General features: G+C 36.8%; 1 protein-coding gene across 1 annotated transcript in view; it reads left to right on the top strand.

The window, feature by feature from the left end:
* Positions 1-14670, top strand: part of Smp_072660 (ras gtpase activating protein, putative) — a gene marked incomplete at both ends in the record, with an annotated part of 46823 nt that extends 32153 nt beyond the window's left edge. Inside the window, 6 exons of the mRNA XM_018790603.1 lie at positions 4878-5240; positions 7134-7264; positions 8429-8707; positions 10967-11110; positions 14257-14435; positions 14478-14670. Coding sequence (XP_018646118.1) covers positions 4878-5240; positions 7134-7264; positions 8429-8707; positions 10967-11110; positions 14257-14435; positions 14478-14670 — 1289 coding nt within the window. The remainder of the gene's footprint in view (positions 1-4877; positions 5241-7133; positions 7265-8428; positions 8708-10966; positions 11111-14256; positions 14436-14477) is intronic.
* Between the last annotated feature and the right edge of the window lie 507 nt (positions 14671-15177).

Genomic DNA, 15177 nt, shown 5'->3' with positions numbered 1-15177 from the left:
AACACTTTACTCCAAGGTTCAATCTTGTACAGAAAATCATGGGTATTTATAGATGTTAGCGTATGTTAAATCAACATCATATTTCAGTCAGTCCGTTAACGACATATTATGCTACCGACCAATAGTAGCACGCCACATTGGAATTCTAGAATGTTCCATCATACCCTGATTGGCTAGGGCCCCTCGGCTCCTTTTTGGGCCTCTGGAGGCTCCGTTGAAGTTCTCCGGAAGCCGACTGAACACCTCCCCCGAATAAGATTTCCTCTTCGGGTCCACTTGCAGCTTGGTAACAGGTTTTCTGCGGCGTTCGGACTTCCTTGGTATTCCATGTCTATGGGTGTCTGTTGGGGTTCTTGCCACTGGAGTATCTGTAATTATCTCTAGCGGAAGCCTCACTTGACTATCTACAGTGTTTAGAATCCTTTTTTCTCTGTGTATTTGATTAATGTGTCTGATCCACGTTCCGAAAGTCCCACGCACCTTGTATAGAACATTTCCCATTCTCTTTTCAATGACTCCAGGTTCCCAACGATTTTTTCCGCTGTATGACTTGACGAGCACTTTATCACCGACATTAAAACTCCGGATATTCTGATTTTGTCTGCGTCCAACCATTGGTTTAGGTGGCAACATGGCGTCGAATACAGTTCGAATGTTTCTCCTGAACATCGCTTCAGCAGGGGATTTTCCATCTGGGACGATATGGTTAGGCGTAGTTCTATAAGCTTTTAGAAATTTCGTAATTACCTGACTTGTCCCCTCGCCTTCCCCTTTCAGGAGTGCTCTTTTGAATGTGTTGACGAAGCGCTCAGCCTGTCCATTTGATTGAGGGTGATAGGGTGGTGAGCGCATATGTACAATTCCATTAATGTTGCAAAAGTGCTTGAATGATTCAGCAGTGAATTGTGATCCATTGTCGGTCACTAAAGTCTCAGGAACTCCAAAGCAACTAAACAGTTCGGATAACTTGCTGATCGTTTCACTGGCTGTACAAGTTGCCATGGCATAGATTTGTGGCCATTTTGTTAGTGCCCCATCTATATTTCAGCAAGTGATGGACACTATGCTACAGGATGTTCCAGGTGCTGCAGCTTATCTGGATGATATAATAATTATGAGAGTAGATAGAATAGATTTAGAAAAGAAGTTCGACCAGGTGCTGTCGCGAATAGACGAATATGGATTTCGACTGCGTGCAGAGAAATTTAACTTTTGTATGAAAAAGGTAAGCTACCTCGGATTTATAATCGACAAAGATGGCACAAGACCAGATCCAGAGAATACTCAGGCAGTGAAAACTATGCCTAGACCAACGGACGTCCCTACACTACGATCCTTTCTGGGACTAGTTAGTAATTATGGAGTTTTTATTCCTAACCTTCATCACCTGCGTGCACCCTTAAATAACCTTCTGGCGAAGAATGTAAAGTGGGATTGGTCTGCGAATTGTCAAGCCGCTTTCGAGGAAATCAAGAAAATACTAGTCTCGGATCTGCTGCTCACCCATTACGACCCATCCTTACCCATTGTAGTAGCATCAGATGCTTCAAACCACGGCGTTGGAGCAGTTATTTCTCATATCATGTTAGACGGATCTGAAAAAGCCATATCGCATGCAGCTAGATCATTAACTACAGCAGAATGTAGCTACAGTCATATCGAAAAGGAAGCATTGTCGATTATCTTTGCGGCAAAAAAGTTCCACAAGATGATATTTGGACGCCAGTTCACCCTACTAACTGACCATAAACCATTGTTAGCCATTTTTGGGTCAAAGAAAGGTATCCCGGTATATACAGCAGACAGACTGCAACGGTGGGGAACTACACTCTTGGGTTATGACTTCAAGATCAAGTACCAGCCCACTTGAGTGTTGTTAGAGGTATGAGGGCAGTTATCACTTCCCGGTTGCCCACACCGTGGAAGGATTCTTCTAGAGGTACCTGAAAAGGAAATTGGGTTAGAAGTGGTCTTAATGACCTGAGAGCGTGACCGCAGTGCCCAAGGGACAACTGCTTGAGGTCGGTCACACACGACCTTTTTGTGGGTAGTTTTTGTGTTAGCTCCGTTCTTCAATGGACCTTACCGCCGGAGACGGATATCCGTGGGATAAGGCGAGGTGTGCATTTTTAGGGTCGACCTTTTCTAACCCCACCCCTCCTTGTGGGAAGGCAGCATCGCTGTCATGCTGGTTGTCTGAAGGAAACACCTTACTGCTGTCACACCTCTGTACAGTCAGCAGTACGACTTCGCCTTCGGACCTTGGGTTTGCTGCTTTTAGTCTCACCGCTCTTCAACCGACCTGTCTGGCATGGTAGGACCTCGAGGAACGATTGTTCCAGCCAGCATAGCTCGATTGCTTCATCACGATAGGCAAGCCCGACCACCACGTCAAGGTAGCAGCAACGATCGGGACCAGCCCACTACTGATTTCGGACAAGCAGACGCTTTGTCTAGACTGATTGGTTCGCGAGTAAAACATGAAGAAGATACATTGATGGCAGCAATTGAGACGGAAGCAGAAGTACATCGAGTATTGGAAGACGCAGTCGATGGTTTACCAGTCACTTTCAAAGTTATCAAAGAAGCCACGGTAGACGACAAGACATTGAGAGAATTTAGTGGTTATCTCCTCACCAGGTGGCCGAACCGTCGTTTTCAAGGAGAGATGCTACAATATTTCCGCCGGCGAGACTCACTCATGATGGTCGACTCATGTATTATGTTTGGTGACAGAATTGTTGTTCCAAAAACATTACGCCACAGGGCTCTGAAACAATTCCACAGCGGCCATCCCGGGATCAATAAGATGAAAGCGTTGGCTCGAAGCTAAGCTTACTGACCTACAATGGATTAAGATATCGAAATCAGATGCCGCAATTGCTCGTCGTGCCTGCAAGCAGCTAAAAATCCAAAGAAGTGTGAACCACAACAATGGGAAAAACCTAATAGTCCATGGGAGAGGCTGCACGCCGATTTTGCCGGCCCAATAAGAGGAAGAATGTTTCTCGTCATAGTGGACGCACTCACAAAATGGCCACAAATCTATGCCATGGCAACTTGTACAGCCAGTGAAACGATCAGCAAGTTATCCGAACTGTTTAGTTGCTTTGGAGTTCCTGAGACTTTAGTGACCGACAATGGATCACAATTCACTGCTGAATCATTCAAGCACTTTTGCAACATTAATGGAATTGTACATATGCGCTCACCACCCTATCACCCTCAATCAAATGGACAGGCTGAGCGCTTCGTCAACACATTCAAAAGAGCACTCCTGAAAGGGGAAGGCGAGGGGACAAGTCAGGTAATTACGAAATTTCTAAAAGCTTATAGAACTACGCCTAACCATATCGTCCCAGATGGAAAATCCCCTGCTGAAGCGATGTTCAGGAGAAACATTCGAACTGTATTCGACGCCATGTTGCCACCTAAACCAATGGTTGGACGCAGACAAAATCAGAATATCCGGAGTTTTAATGTCGGTGATAAAGTGCTCGTCAAGTCATACAGCGGAAAAAATCGTTGGGAACCTGGAGTCATTGAAAAGAGAATGGGAAATGTTCTATACAAGGTGCGTGGGACTTTCGGAACGTGGATCAGACACATTAATCAAATACACAGAGAAAAAAGGATTCTAAACACTGTAGATAGTCAAGTGAGGCTTCCGCTAGAGATAATTACAGATACTCCAGTGGCAAGAACCCCAACAGACACCCATAGACATGGAATACCAAGGAAGTCCGAACGCCGCAGAAAACCTGTTACCAAGCTGCAAGTGGACCCGAAGAGGAAATCTTATTCGGGGGAGGTGTTCAGTCGGCTTCCGGAGAACTTCAACGGAGCCTCCAGAGGCCCAAAAAGGAGCCGAGGGGCCCTAGCCAATCAGGGTATGATGGAACATTCTAGAATTCCAATGTGGCGTGCTACTATTGGTCGGTAGCATAATATGTCGTTAACGGACTGACTGAAATATGATGTTGATTTAACATACGCTAACATCTATAAATACCCATGATTTTCTGTACAAGATTGAACCTTGGAGTAAAGTGTTTCCCTCATACTCGTGTCTTCTCTCTGGTGTTCAAGTCGCTGAGTAGTTCTAGTCTGTGGGTTACGAGAATAGCTTAGGAAACGAATATAGCGTTCAATCGACGAGACGTATCAAATACTAGTGCTGGTAATTTTCAGTTGTAAAGCAACAATTATGGACTTAAAACAACCAAGTATATATTTTCTTCCTCAACGTATATCAATAGTCGGTTACCATATAGACCGATAGATTTTCTTGATTTAACTAACTTTAAATATTTATTCTTTTTACTTTGATCTCCTTCAGAATTACAGGCTAGATTTATAATACTTGTGTTAACGAAAATAATCTATATAAGCTCACAACATTCCTAGTTACATAACTTCTCTTCACTTAGTGTTATGACCGTAATAGGATATTTCACACCATACACATATTTTTCAATTTAATCCTCCCAAATGAAGTTAGCAGACGCGTTAATTATTCCACTTAATGAAGGTATATTACAACTCTATGCAGACCAGTTTTAACGAAACTTCAGAATAATTGAAAATTTGTATGGTTTTTCAAGTCACTCATAATGTTCAAATGACTTCATTTTACTAGCGTCATCTTTAATTATTCAATTCCCCATTAGGTGAGTTATCTCTAGAAATAGAAACCTATAATAATATTGAGTAAAATTAGCTATCATCTGTGATGAGTATAATGTAACCTATCTACTTCAAATAACAGATCATAAGATCTGAGATGAATGTATCATCCGGTGTTTATGAAAAAATACCATCAGTTATTTGATTTAAATAGTAGTATTTCTTTATTTACTTGTAAATTTTATTTATAGGTGCTTCTTTTCGGGGCAGTTCTTTGGGAGCACAAATACTAGATATCTATAGCACTACTGTTTGTTCAGCTTGGCGTAGTCAGTGTTTTCGACGTGTATGTGAAAAAGCTCTAGAAGGTCCGCCATCATTAAAATCTAATCATTCGACTACATCTTCAAGCCCATCTCTTAATGTAAGTCAAATTAATAGTACTAACAATATAAAATCAACATTTAATCAACGTCCTTCTATTGATAAAAGTTCTCATCACTGTACCAATTCTATCAATTCACATCATTCACTTACAACACGTCCATATTCATTATCAACTGGTGCCGCTGGTTCAGTAAAATTCGATCAAATCTCATCTACACCTAATCAAAGTAAGCTACATAATTTTCAAGTTGATTTTGTAATCATGCTTCCATAAATATATGTCATATTGTCTTAGACACTATACATAAAGCTTTTAAGTAATAGTCAAAGATTTGATTTTTAATTGTAAGATTTAATTACTTTCTCACTGTTTCACCGTCTTACTTCTACTGTTCTGGGGAATATCACGGTCATACTGCATTACTTTGTATCTTTTTTTGTGAGTTGAAAAGTCTGTGTGCATATGCTAATGACCAGTAATATGAGTTAACAGTCGGACTGTATATATACATTGTGTTGTGATCGTCATGAAAATGTGTAAATATAATTAATTAGTGACATGTGCACGTCTACATACTAATCGGCTAACCATTAGATTTCGTAAAAGTGAACTACTGGATTGTCGGAAGTGGTTTTGTGGAGAGTTTAGTGATTTTATGGTTGAATTCATGATTCAATCGAATCTAAACTACCATGAAAATCCTGGAAGCACTGGAAGGCCGTTTCGTCCCATTGTAGGACTCCTCAGCAGTGCGCACCCCCTGATCCCACCTTGCGAAATTCGAACGCAGGACCTATCAGTCTCGCGCGCGAGCGCTTAACCTCAAGACCACCGAGCCGGCATCCAACAATGTAAATGTCTAACTTCAATCGATCCACGAAATTGAGCAACACATCCACCATTGTCTTCAGTGAGTTACTATCTCACAACAGACCCGGTTGAATTCCACTGGTCACTGCTTCTTATTAGAACTCCAGGAAATATCTCTTGAAGCCAGTCGTTAGTGAGCATATAATTATTATTAGAAGGGGTTTTGTGAAGATTTTATTAATTGTGTACTTGAAATCATGAGTCAATTGAATCTAGACCGTCATGGAAAACCTAGATCGCAGGTTCACACTGCTGAGGTGTCCCACAACAGAACGAAACGGCGGTCCAGTGCTTCCAGGTTTTCCATGGTGGTCTAAATTCAATTGACTCATAAATGAATCTCACTGAACATGTAATAATCCTGTAGTTTTACAGTTGAATTCATGAACATTTCGATTGAACGTATTAATGAATTAATGGGTCGTGTGTATAAGAAAAATTCACAAGAGGGGCATGTCACCATATTTAGGGCTGGATTATTATTCTGAGTATTCGAGAAACTACTGTAAATGTTTTCTTGTGCAACCTTTCATCTATCGTCTGAGGTGGATAACTGTCTCACATCCGGAACAGAACTGATTACGGCTTCTCACAAGAACTCTGGGAGTTACATCTTAAAGCTAGTCACTAATGAGCATATCATAATTATCTTAACAGTCTTGTGGAGATTGTAGTATTTTCACAGGTGAAATCACGAAACAAAAAGCAATAATAATCATCATGGTAACTTGAACACATGGGAAAAGGCGCGAAACGAATGCTTTACTCCAAGTTTAGTTTATGTACAGAAAAAAACGAGAGTTTTTATAGAGCTACACACGACTTCGGGCTTCTGGAAATGTCTGGAGCCATACTAAATAAAGTAACAGCATAAGTAAATATCTAATCAAAATTATGGGATGTGAATACGAGATGAAATAATTTTTCACTTCAAATTTTATCAGATTTAAGGTTATGAATTTAGGATTGGAATCCGGCCGAAATTTAGGAGTTGGGTGTATGATTAGGATTAGGATTAAGAATATTAGTTATGGTATGCATAAACTAACCCTAACCTTTAATAATGACAAATAGTATCTTTGATTTTGTGTTAGAAATAATTCACTGATATTCACTGCTTTCTGATTGATTGAAACAGGTTAGCATTTCAAGGTCGTTCGGTAATATTCTTTGGTTTCATCATCTTTTTTTGCGTATACATTTACTAAAACAATCTTAATATATATACATATTTATATATTTCACTCAGGTTCTCTTCAACATCATCATACACGTGAACAAGAATGGCATCATCATTTACTCTCTATTGCTGTGGATGACTTGATTACTTATGTACGCACATTTCCCTTACAGATACGTTGGATCTATTCAGAATTACAGGTATATTTCCATTGATTTATTCACTGTGGTTACACTATAGTAATTACTGTTAATGGTTGTTTTATCTGGGTTTCTCCTTAAACATGTTTAAATCGTCAAAAAAATTTAAGGTTATTGATGTTTTGTTTTTTGGATTGATGCATAATCATTTAAGTAAATTTCTGAAGTCCCAAATGATCAGCATTTATATTTGTGGTATATCCCGAAACTACCATTTGGAAACATTCAGGGAATTGTGGTTGTTTAGTAGTTTCTACTAGAAAGTTACATGATTTTAAAAGAATGGAATAACGAACTCACTATGCAACCATTTTACTATGAAGTTGATTGTAAAACGTTTCGTAAGTATATTCATAAAATGTGAATAACTTATCTTCTACTATCCGGGGTTTTCATTAAATTGATTGTGAAAATTACTCTTATTATTGAATTGTTAGCATCTCTAATGAAGAAATCCTTATGCATCTCGATACACAGTCAGTCTTGATCAACATAGGATCTGACATAAATGTTTATCACTATTAGGTGATACATCGTATCAACACAGCTTGATACAAATCGACAGTAAGCATTGTAAACGAGTAGTCAATTAGAAAACTAAGTATATAGAATGTGGTCCGAGAAGTAGGAATGATGTAAAAGAAAAATATCGTGACTCAGGATACTTTTGGCAGAAGGCAGTGATAAACAATAAGTACCTTTGCTGTACTACAACATATTATAAGCCATATTACCTAAGATCTTTCTTATTTTATTACCGTAGACAATCGTATAATGTAGTTTATTAATATTATATGTTGTTTGCGGACATATGAAAATGATCATTCGACTTCAAAAAGTCAATGTCCTATTCCTAGATATTTTCATCCTTTTTTGTGTACATCTTTGAGATAATTATACACTTCATTTAATGTACAAGACTTCATTAGCTGTATGATTTTTATCATCATTAATTACCTTGTCTTTCATCGAAATCATGAACTGATGTAAGTTAGACCACTATTTGGAACCTGAAAGCACTGGACGGCCGTTTCTGGGTACTTCTTGTTTTTCACTGGTGATCTAACTTAGACCGGTTTATGATTTCAATGAAATTAAACAATCTCCGCTCCTTCACACTGAAAATTACTTGTTTTCCTTTTTTTTCTTAAATTCATTTTACAGGCTTTATATTCACCTAATCATAGTAATGTCGTTGTATGTAATCTAGTTTTTCTACGTGGTCTTTGTCCAGTGTTATATTCGCTTTCATCTCTGGGTAAAACAGTTTGTTCAGAATCGATCAATGGTTCTATTCATGGTATTTTATCCGGTTTTCCTAATGATTTTTTCCATCCATCATATACAAATTCACTAAATAATTCTTCTTATCACTCATGGTCTTCTTTTCCTCAATTAAATTCTGGCGCAAGTTCACCGACTATTCCATCACATGCATCTGAAGTAAGTGTACAGTATTATTCTGTCGAAGATGTTCTCCTTTATCGGACTTTGACTGAGATAATGATAGTCCTATGTTGTCTATTTCGGTTTTTATAACATTGTGGGATTTTGAATGGAAATATACTTTTGTTTAGGTTTCTTAGTTGATTTGTTTAACAACCATTCATTTGTAAATTTTAATTTCTGTTTGTTCTTTAGTTGAGTTTTTATCACCCCATTTTCCTACTTGCTAAATTTACTCATGGAAACTATACAACTTAGCTTAGCGGACTCAACGTTAGCAAATATATTCATTTCTATAACAGATTTTCTTGTCTGACCTGGTCACTTTCTTTGTTTTGAAAAGATCATTTAAAAGCTCTTTTACCGTCAGCTGTTGAGAATGAAGCTACGGACAACACTTGTGCACATTATTTATTGCTTTACTTAAACACAAGGATTAGTACAAAGGGGCAATAAAATATATATGCGCCACATAAATCGTTAAATTCGTGTGTGGGTTGGTATTCTGTCCAGGTGCCCAGACCGAAGGAAATGGTTTTCTTAAAGAACAGCCCCCCCCCGAGCCTTTGATCTACAGTTCTAATTCAAAAGGCTATGGAGCAATGTTAAAAGATGAGATCTTACAGTAATCAGTCACCAAGAATAAGTTCATACCTCATTTGTTCCCTCGAGATCCGGGCGCTTATGTGGACCATTGGTTTAGAATTGCGGTTTTCCAACTCTTCTAGGTGAATCCTCCGTACACACTGACCCGGTTTCAGCACCGCAGATCGCTTTTCGTTTCCTTGATTTTGTAAACAACACTGTTTAAAATTCTCGTGCGAAAATGGATTTACCGAGAACTACTCTCTGCTTTCTACAAATCGTTTTTGCTGTCGGTCAGTAACTGACTGATGACACTAAATAAGGACCTCACTATTACAGGCACATACTGATGTTGGAGGCACAGAATATCATATTCCGTCTACTTCTTTGTAAAATATCGTACCGATTGTGCGATCTCAATTCTATCAACAAGTTTTCTTTAACAAGAACAAAAATACTGTCCAATGCTTCATAGTTTTTATTGTGAATTTTGTCCGGGTTAATTATCACGTGATAAAATCGCCAATCAGAATACGACTTATACTATCTCAACACTGCGTCACAATAGTGACGTATTGACCGGTATGAGCAGCTTAGCGTCCTTATTGGTCCTTTTCCTGCCTAGCCCTGTCTGTTGAGTCCAGAACACCAATATCAGCTTCCACTGTATGAGTCATATATTTCAAACATACCTGGTTTGTATGCAAGCAAACTTGAAAGTTTGTTTCATGACATCAACCGGTCGGCCAAAATCACTGAAAACCCAGAGATCAATGAACAGTTACTTCGGTTAAGTTTGATATTTCCAAGTAATCTATTCTGTCCAGAATGGAGTCCAGGACCTCCAAGTATAACTTCCTGAACAATTTATTTTGACATTTTGACATAATATGGTCAATTTTTCGAGCTCTGATTGGTTTCGTTACTTTATAATTGTACATCACATAACCAATATTTATGTATCAATTTAAATATATATGGAGGTTAGATTTTTGGTTATTTATAATAGGAAACATTTAAACAAAGTTGTATAATGGGGGTTGAAGGTAGTCAATAAGGAATTCTGAAACTAGGTTTCATGCTATTCGGCACTTGTCAGCTAGATTTATTCATAACATGATCGATCGAATTTAGTCAGTACTATGAAGGACTTGAGATGCACAACATTAGTCACTACTCAGAGATTAATCAATGGTAAATACATCTCAGTCATGTAAGAGGTTAGTTGCGGTCTGAATAGCTCAGCGATAATGTGCCTGACCCTGAAGCTGAGTGGCATGGGATTTGATCCACTAGGGGACATCATCCTCAAAATTACAGACACACCTTTTTCATGAGTGGCAAATAGCACGAAACCTAGATCAAGCGGGGGTTTTCTGTCGACCGTCTCCAACCTCCACCTTATATTTCAGCGATAGCTCACCTGATATTGATTCTCGTAGACTAGTGGTCATGTCGCGATTCGGTCTATGGAATTCGTTAAGTAGTAAACAGGACTTGACATATATCCCATTAATCACTTAACAAAATAATTTGTTAGTATAATTCATCTGTGAATAGTTTCGTTCATTCATAACCTAATCTTAATAAAAATTATAGTATAATTTGCTTTCTTCATTACTACTTAATATAATATTTTTAAGTAATGATTATTGTATTAATTATCTATAGGCATTTGCTATAATAGCTAAAACATTATTAGCTCTTGTCGGTTTAAATGAAACACCGAAAACACAAGCTGATGGTTTTTTGTCATTGGAACAATTTATGAGTTTACGAACAAGATTGTTAAATGAATTTCGTATACCTATTACAGTAAGTGATTTTTCTATTTTGGAAAATCTATTTTAATTTGATTAGATTACATTTTGTATTTTAAGCATAGAATTTAGAAAGTAATTGAAAACACAATTAGTTATTCACTTAGTATTGTTTGTTTGGACCTTCTCATTGATGTTTTTAGGACTGCAACTGGTCAGTCTCTAATTGGCATATGTGCATACTGTGCGTATCGCCTCGATATAGCCTAAATTAGTTGTTATTTGCTTTGTTGAATTTATACATTTAATGTAAATTAATGTTCATAATTCATATGATGAAGTGATTTTAGTTAAACAATCATTGGAAATCATAGAAAAATGAGTTGACTGTTTTGTCCTGATATGGAACTCCTCATCAGTGATCATTCACGATCTTCATGAAGATTAGTTCGTGATGAAAATTCAACAGTCTTTTTACAGTAATTTATTGTTGTTACAAAATTGAACACTCACTCTTTGTTTTCCTTCAGAATCTAACTCCCGGAATCTTGTTCAATTTTTTTCCTTTTCTTTACCTAATCTTTCCTATTACTACTGTTGACATGTTTAATTTCACTACTCTGGAATTTGTATCGAAATATCTTTTATCTCACTGTACTAATGTAGCATTCCGACATGAGACAATGCATATGTGTGTGTATTACTGTCTAACTGAGATAACAACCAAGATTCAATTTTGTTTCTAACAGTTCTTCGATTGAAATTTCGATATATTTAGTTATTATGAGTGCTGTTAGAGGTATGAGAATAGTTATCACTTCCGGATTGTCCATACCGTGTAAGAGTTCTTCTAAAGGTATCTGAAAAGGAAATCGGGTTAGAGGTGGTCTCAGTGACCTGAGAACGTGACCATAGTGCCCAAGAGACAACTGCTTGAGGCCGGTCACACACGACCTTTTTGTGAATAGTTTTCGTGCTAGCTCCGTACATGCTAGGACCTTAGCGCCGGAGACGGATATCCGTTGAATAAGGCGAGGTGTGCATTTTTAGGGTCGACCTATTCTAACCGCACTCTTCATTTTTGATAAAGCAGCATCACTGGTTGTCTGAAGTAAAAACCTTACTGCTGTCACACCGCTGAACGGTCAGCAGTACGACTTCTTTTTAGAACCTTGGGTCTGCTGCTTTTAGTCTTATCGTCATTTAAGCGACCTATCTGGCATGGTAGAACCTTTAGGAACGATTATTCCAGCCGGTATAGTTCGACTGGTTCTTAATGATAGGCAAGCCCGACCACAACGTCAAGGTAGTTGCAACGGTCAGGTAGTTATTATGAATACAATGGTCTTGAGTGCTGTTATAGGTATGACGGAGGTTATCATATTCCGGTTGCCTACACCTTGGAAGGGTTCTTCTAGCGATCAATAGTAAGTTTGCACATAGAGCACTAGGTAAACATGGCACATCAGCTGATATTGTGACGAGTCTTCATCGACTCATGTGGTTGGACGAAAACTGAAAGCAGCCAAACCATGATGTCTTTCCAGCTCGTGAAGTCACTGACTGTCGTACAGAGTCATACAGGTTTGTTCAGACCAACTGATGAAGGTCAGCGTAGTAATTCTGACCATTGTTTAGAGACGTGTAATACGACTCAAATTCAATCATAATCTAGGAATGATACATCCACATTTTGTCTTCTCTTCGATTTTTAGTTTTAAAATTATCTAATACTTATTTGATTCTCAGAATTTGCTGTTCCGTCTCAGAACACATCGTTTTTCACGTAGTCGTTTTAACTACCATTTAAATCATGTTATTCACGACTTATTTTAAAGGCAAATATCCTATATTATATCATATACTTCAATAACAGATTTTTGTGACATTCGATTCAGCACTGTTAAATTTAAGTATGCAGTTTGTGTGAATTTTGAGCGGCCTATGCTCCTCCACGAGGGGTAACAGGCGTAAGTAAAGTATGTAAGTTTGTGTGAATTTATCTACGTACGTAAGTGAAATCAATGCCTACGTTTTATTGAACTGAAAAGGTAAAATAATAAAAAGAATGTGTAATATTCTCTCAAATACTCGACCTAGAAGTTTAGAAAATAAGTAGTCTATTCAAAATAAATGACAGTTTTCATCGATTATAACACTAAATATAACTTACTGGAACATTCCTGAACTACATTTCAAAAAAGAGTTTATTAATCATATGGAAATTCACTTTTTGATGACCAAGAAGTTATGTATTTTGAAGAAATTATATTTTTCGGCAGTACTTCATATCCAGGAAACTTTCCAGATGTAGCTAAGTTTTGATTGGCAATTCGCAAATGCATTTTTGTAAACATTACAGATAAGGTTGTGTTTCTGATTACCTTACCTTTTATTTTTAAACACAATGCGTCATAACCCATTCGTGAAAGTAATTGCAAAAATCTCGTTTTTTCAGTAAAGTCTTTCGTCTTAAATTATATGTGTATACATATACTTTAGAGTCAGTATGTTCTATCTTATGACCAGCATTGACAAGATGTTCTACTAGTTCAACTATTGATTATTTTACATTTTTTTGCCTTAGTATTTGGCTTATATAAAGTACTTGTGAATAGAGAGGACATATTATTATAATTATTATTACGGACTATGCACAAAAGTTATCTTTATCATCCACCTACCATATATTATGATATGATTATTAGCTTTCTAAGTAAAGGAACTTCATTGCTAAAGTTTACATTACAAACTAACCTTAGTTAAACAACTATTGAACAAAAGAAACACTTGAATATTGTTTCTTCCGAGTGTACAAGTTTTTACCAATGTACCTCCGCAACCTACTCTGATGAAAATCACTTGATCATTAGTTAAATAATTTCAAGAAATGATTCCCTATATCCTAGCAAGAAACTGTAACCAGCGGAATTCAACCATGTAAAGTAAGAGAGATAGTTACTCATCAATGATATTGGAAGATGGTTGCTCTATATTGAGAGTTGGTTTAGTTTAGAAGTATAAACTAGCGTTTTAACATTTAAGCGCTCACTTTGATGATACAATAATGTCTTGGGTCTAAACCGCTCTTTGTTATAACGGATGTTAACTACTCAGAAGGCTCATACAATCTTTATAAACGCCTACCTAAACTAACTTCATTTCGTACACTTAATAAATTTGTTTTTTTTCATTTTACAGTCTCCATTGTCAGCAAATGAAATCAAACAATTAGAACAGTTATATGAAACAGATGCACGTAAAGCTAGTTGTAAATCACTTAGTCGTGAATTAGCTCAATTAGCCTATTATTTATTAGAAGCATATCATCCAAAACATCAATCAACTACAATTTGTCGAACAAGCAATACTATCAATCAGTTAAATGATACTACTACTACTACTACTACTACCACTAATAGTAGTAGTAATAATAATAATGATATGCCCAATTCTACAATAATGAATAATAATTCTACACCGATCAAAACACATAATCATGAAAATAAAATTACCGACATTTATCCTATATCATTATCACCGCATATTTATGCAGTTCTAATTGATCTAGCTGAGAAAACGCATCAATTTGTACTGGCTAATCGGCTAACTTAGACTTATTTCTATATTCCTTATCTTTTGAAGAAGTAGTATTTCAATATTTACAATACAAGAAAGCAACAATAATGATTGAAGGTATACCATTATATAATTAAAAAAAAAGGATTCAATACACAAATGATGTGTTATGGTTATACATTCAAGATCGGTCTTTTTGAAATATCCATCTTTCAACTGTTGACTTTTGTTACTAAGCAACTGTTAAGAATGAATCATACATTGGAATTGTAATATGATAAATATACATTAACAATCTATTTAATGTTTAAAAGGAATTGAATGATTACATTGTAATTGATGGTATTTATTATATAATGTATTAATAATGAATTAAGCATTTGATCATTATTTTGTCAGTCTACAATGCTTCATTGTATAATAATAATAATGATAATCAGTTTAATTCATACTTGAGTTTGTCTATTCAGTTGGTCTCTTATATTCTTCGACAATCTATTCTTTATGCTTTAATTGATAGTACTATTTGTTATATGTATATAC

Source organism: Schistosoma mansoni (genome assembly GCF_000237925.1).
Source record: "Schistosoma mansoni, WGS project CABG00000000 data, supercontig 0049, strain Puerto Rico, whole genome shotgun sequence".
Lineage (NCBI taxonomy): Eukaryota > Metazoa > Platyhelminthes > Trematoda > Strigeidida > Schistosomatidae > Schistosoma > Schistosoma mansoni.
The sequence above is the reverse complement of the archived record's forward strand: the minus strand, read 5'-3'. Positions and strand labels throughout refer to the sequence as shown.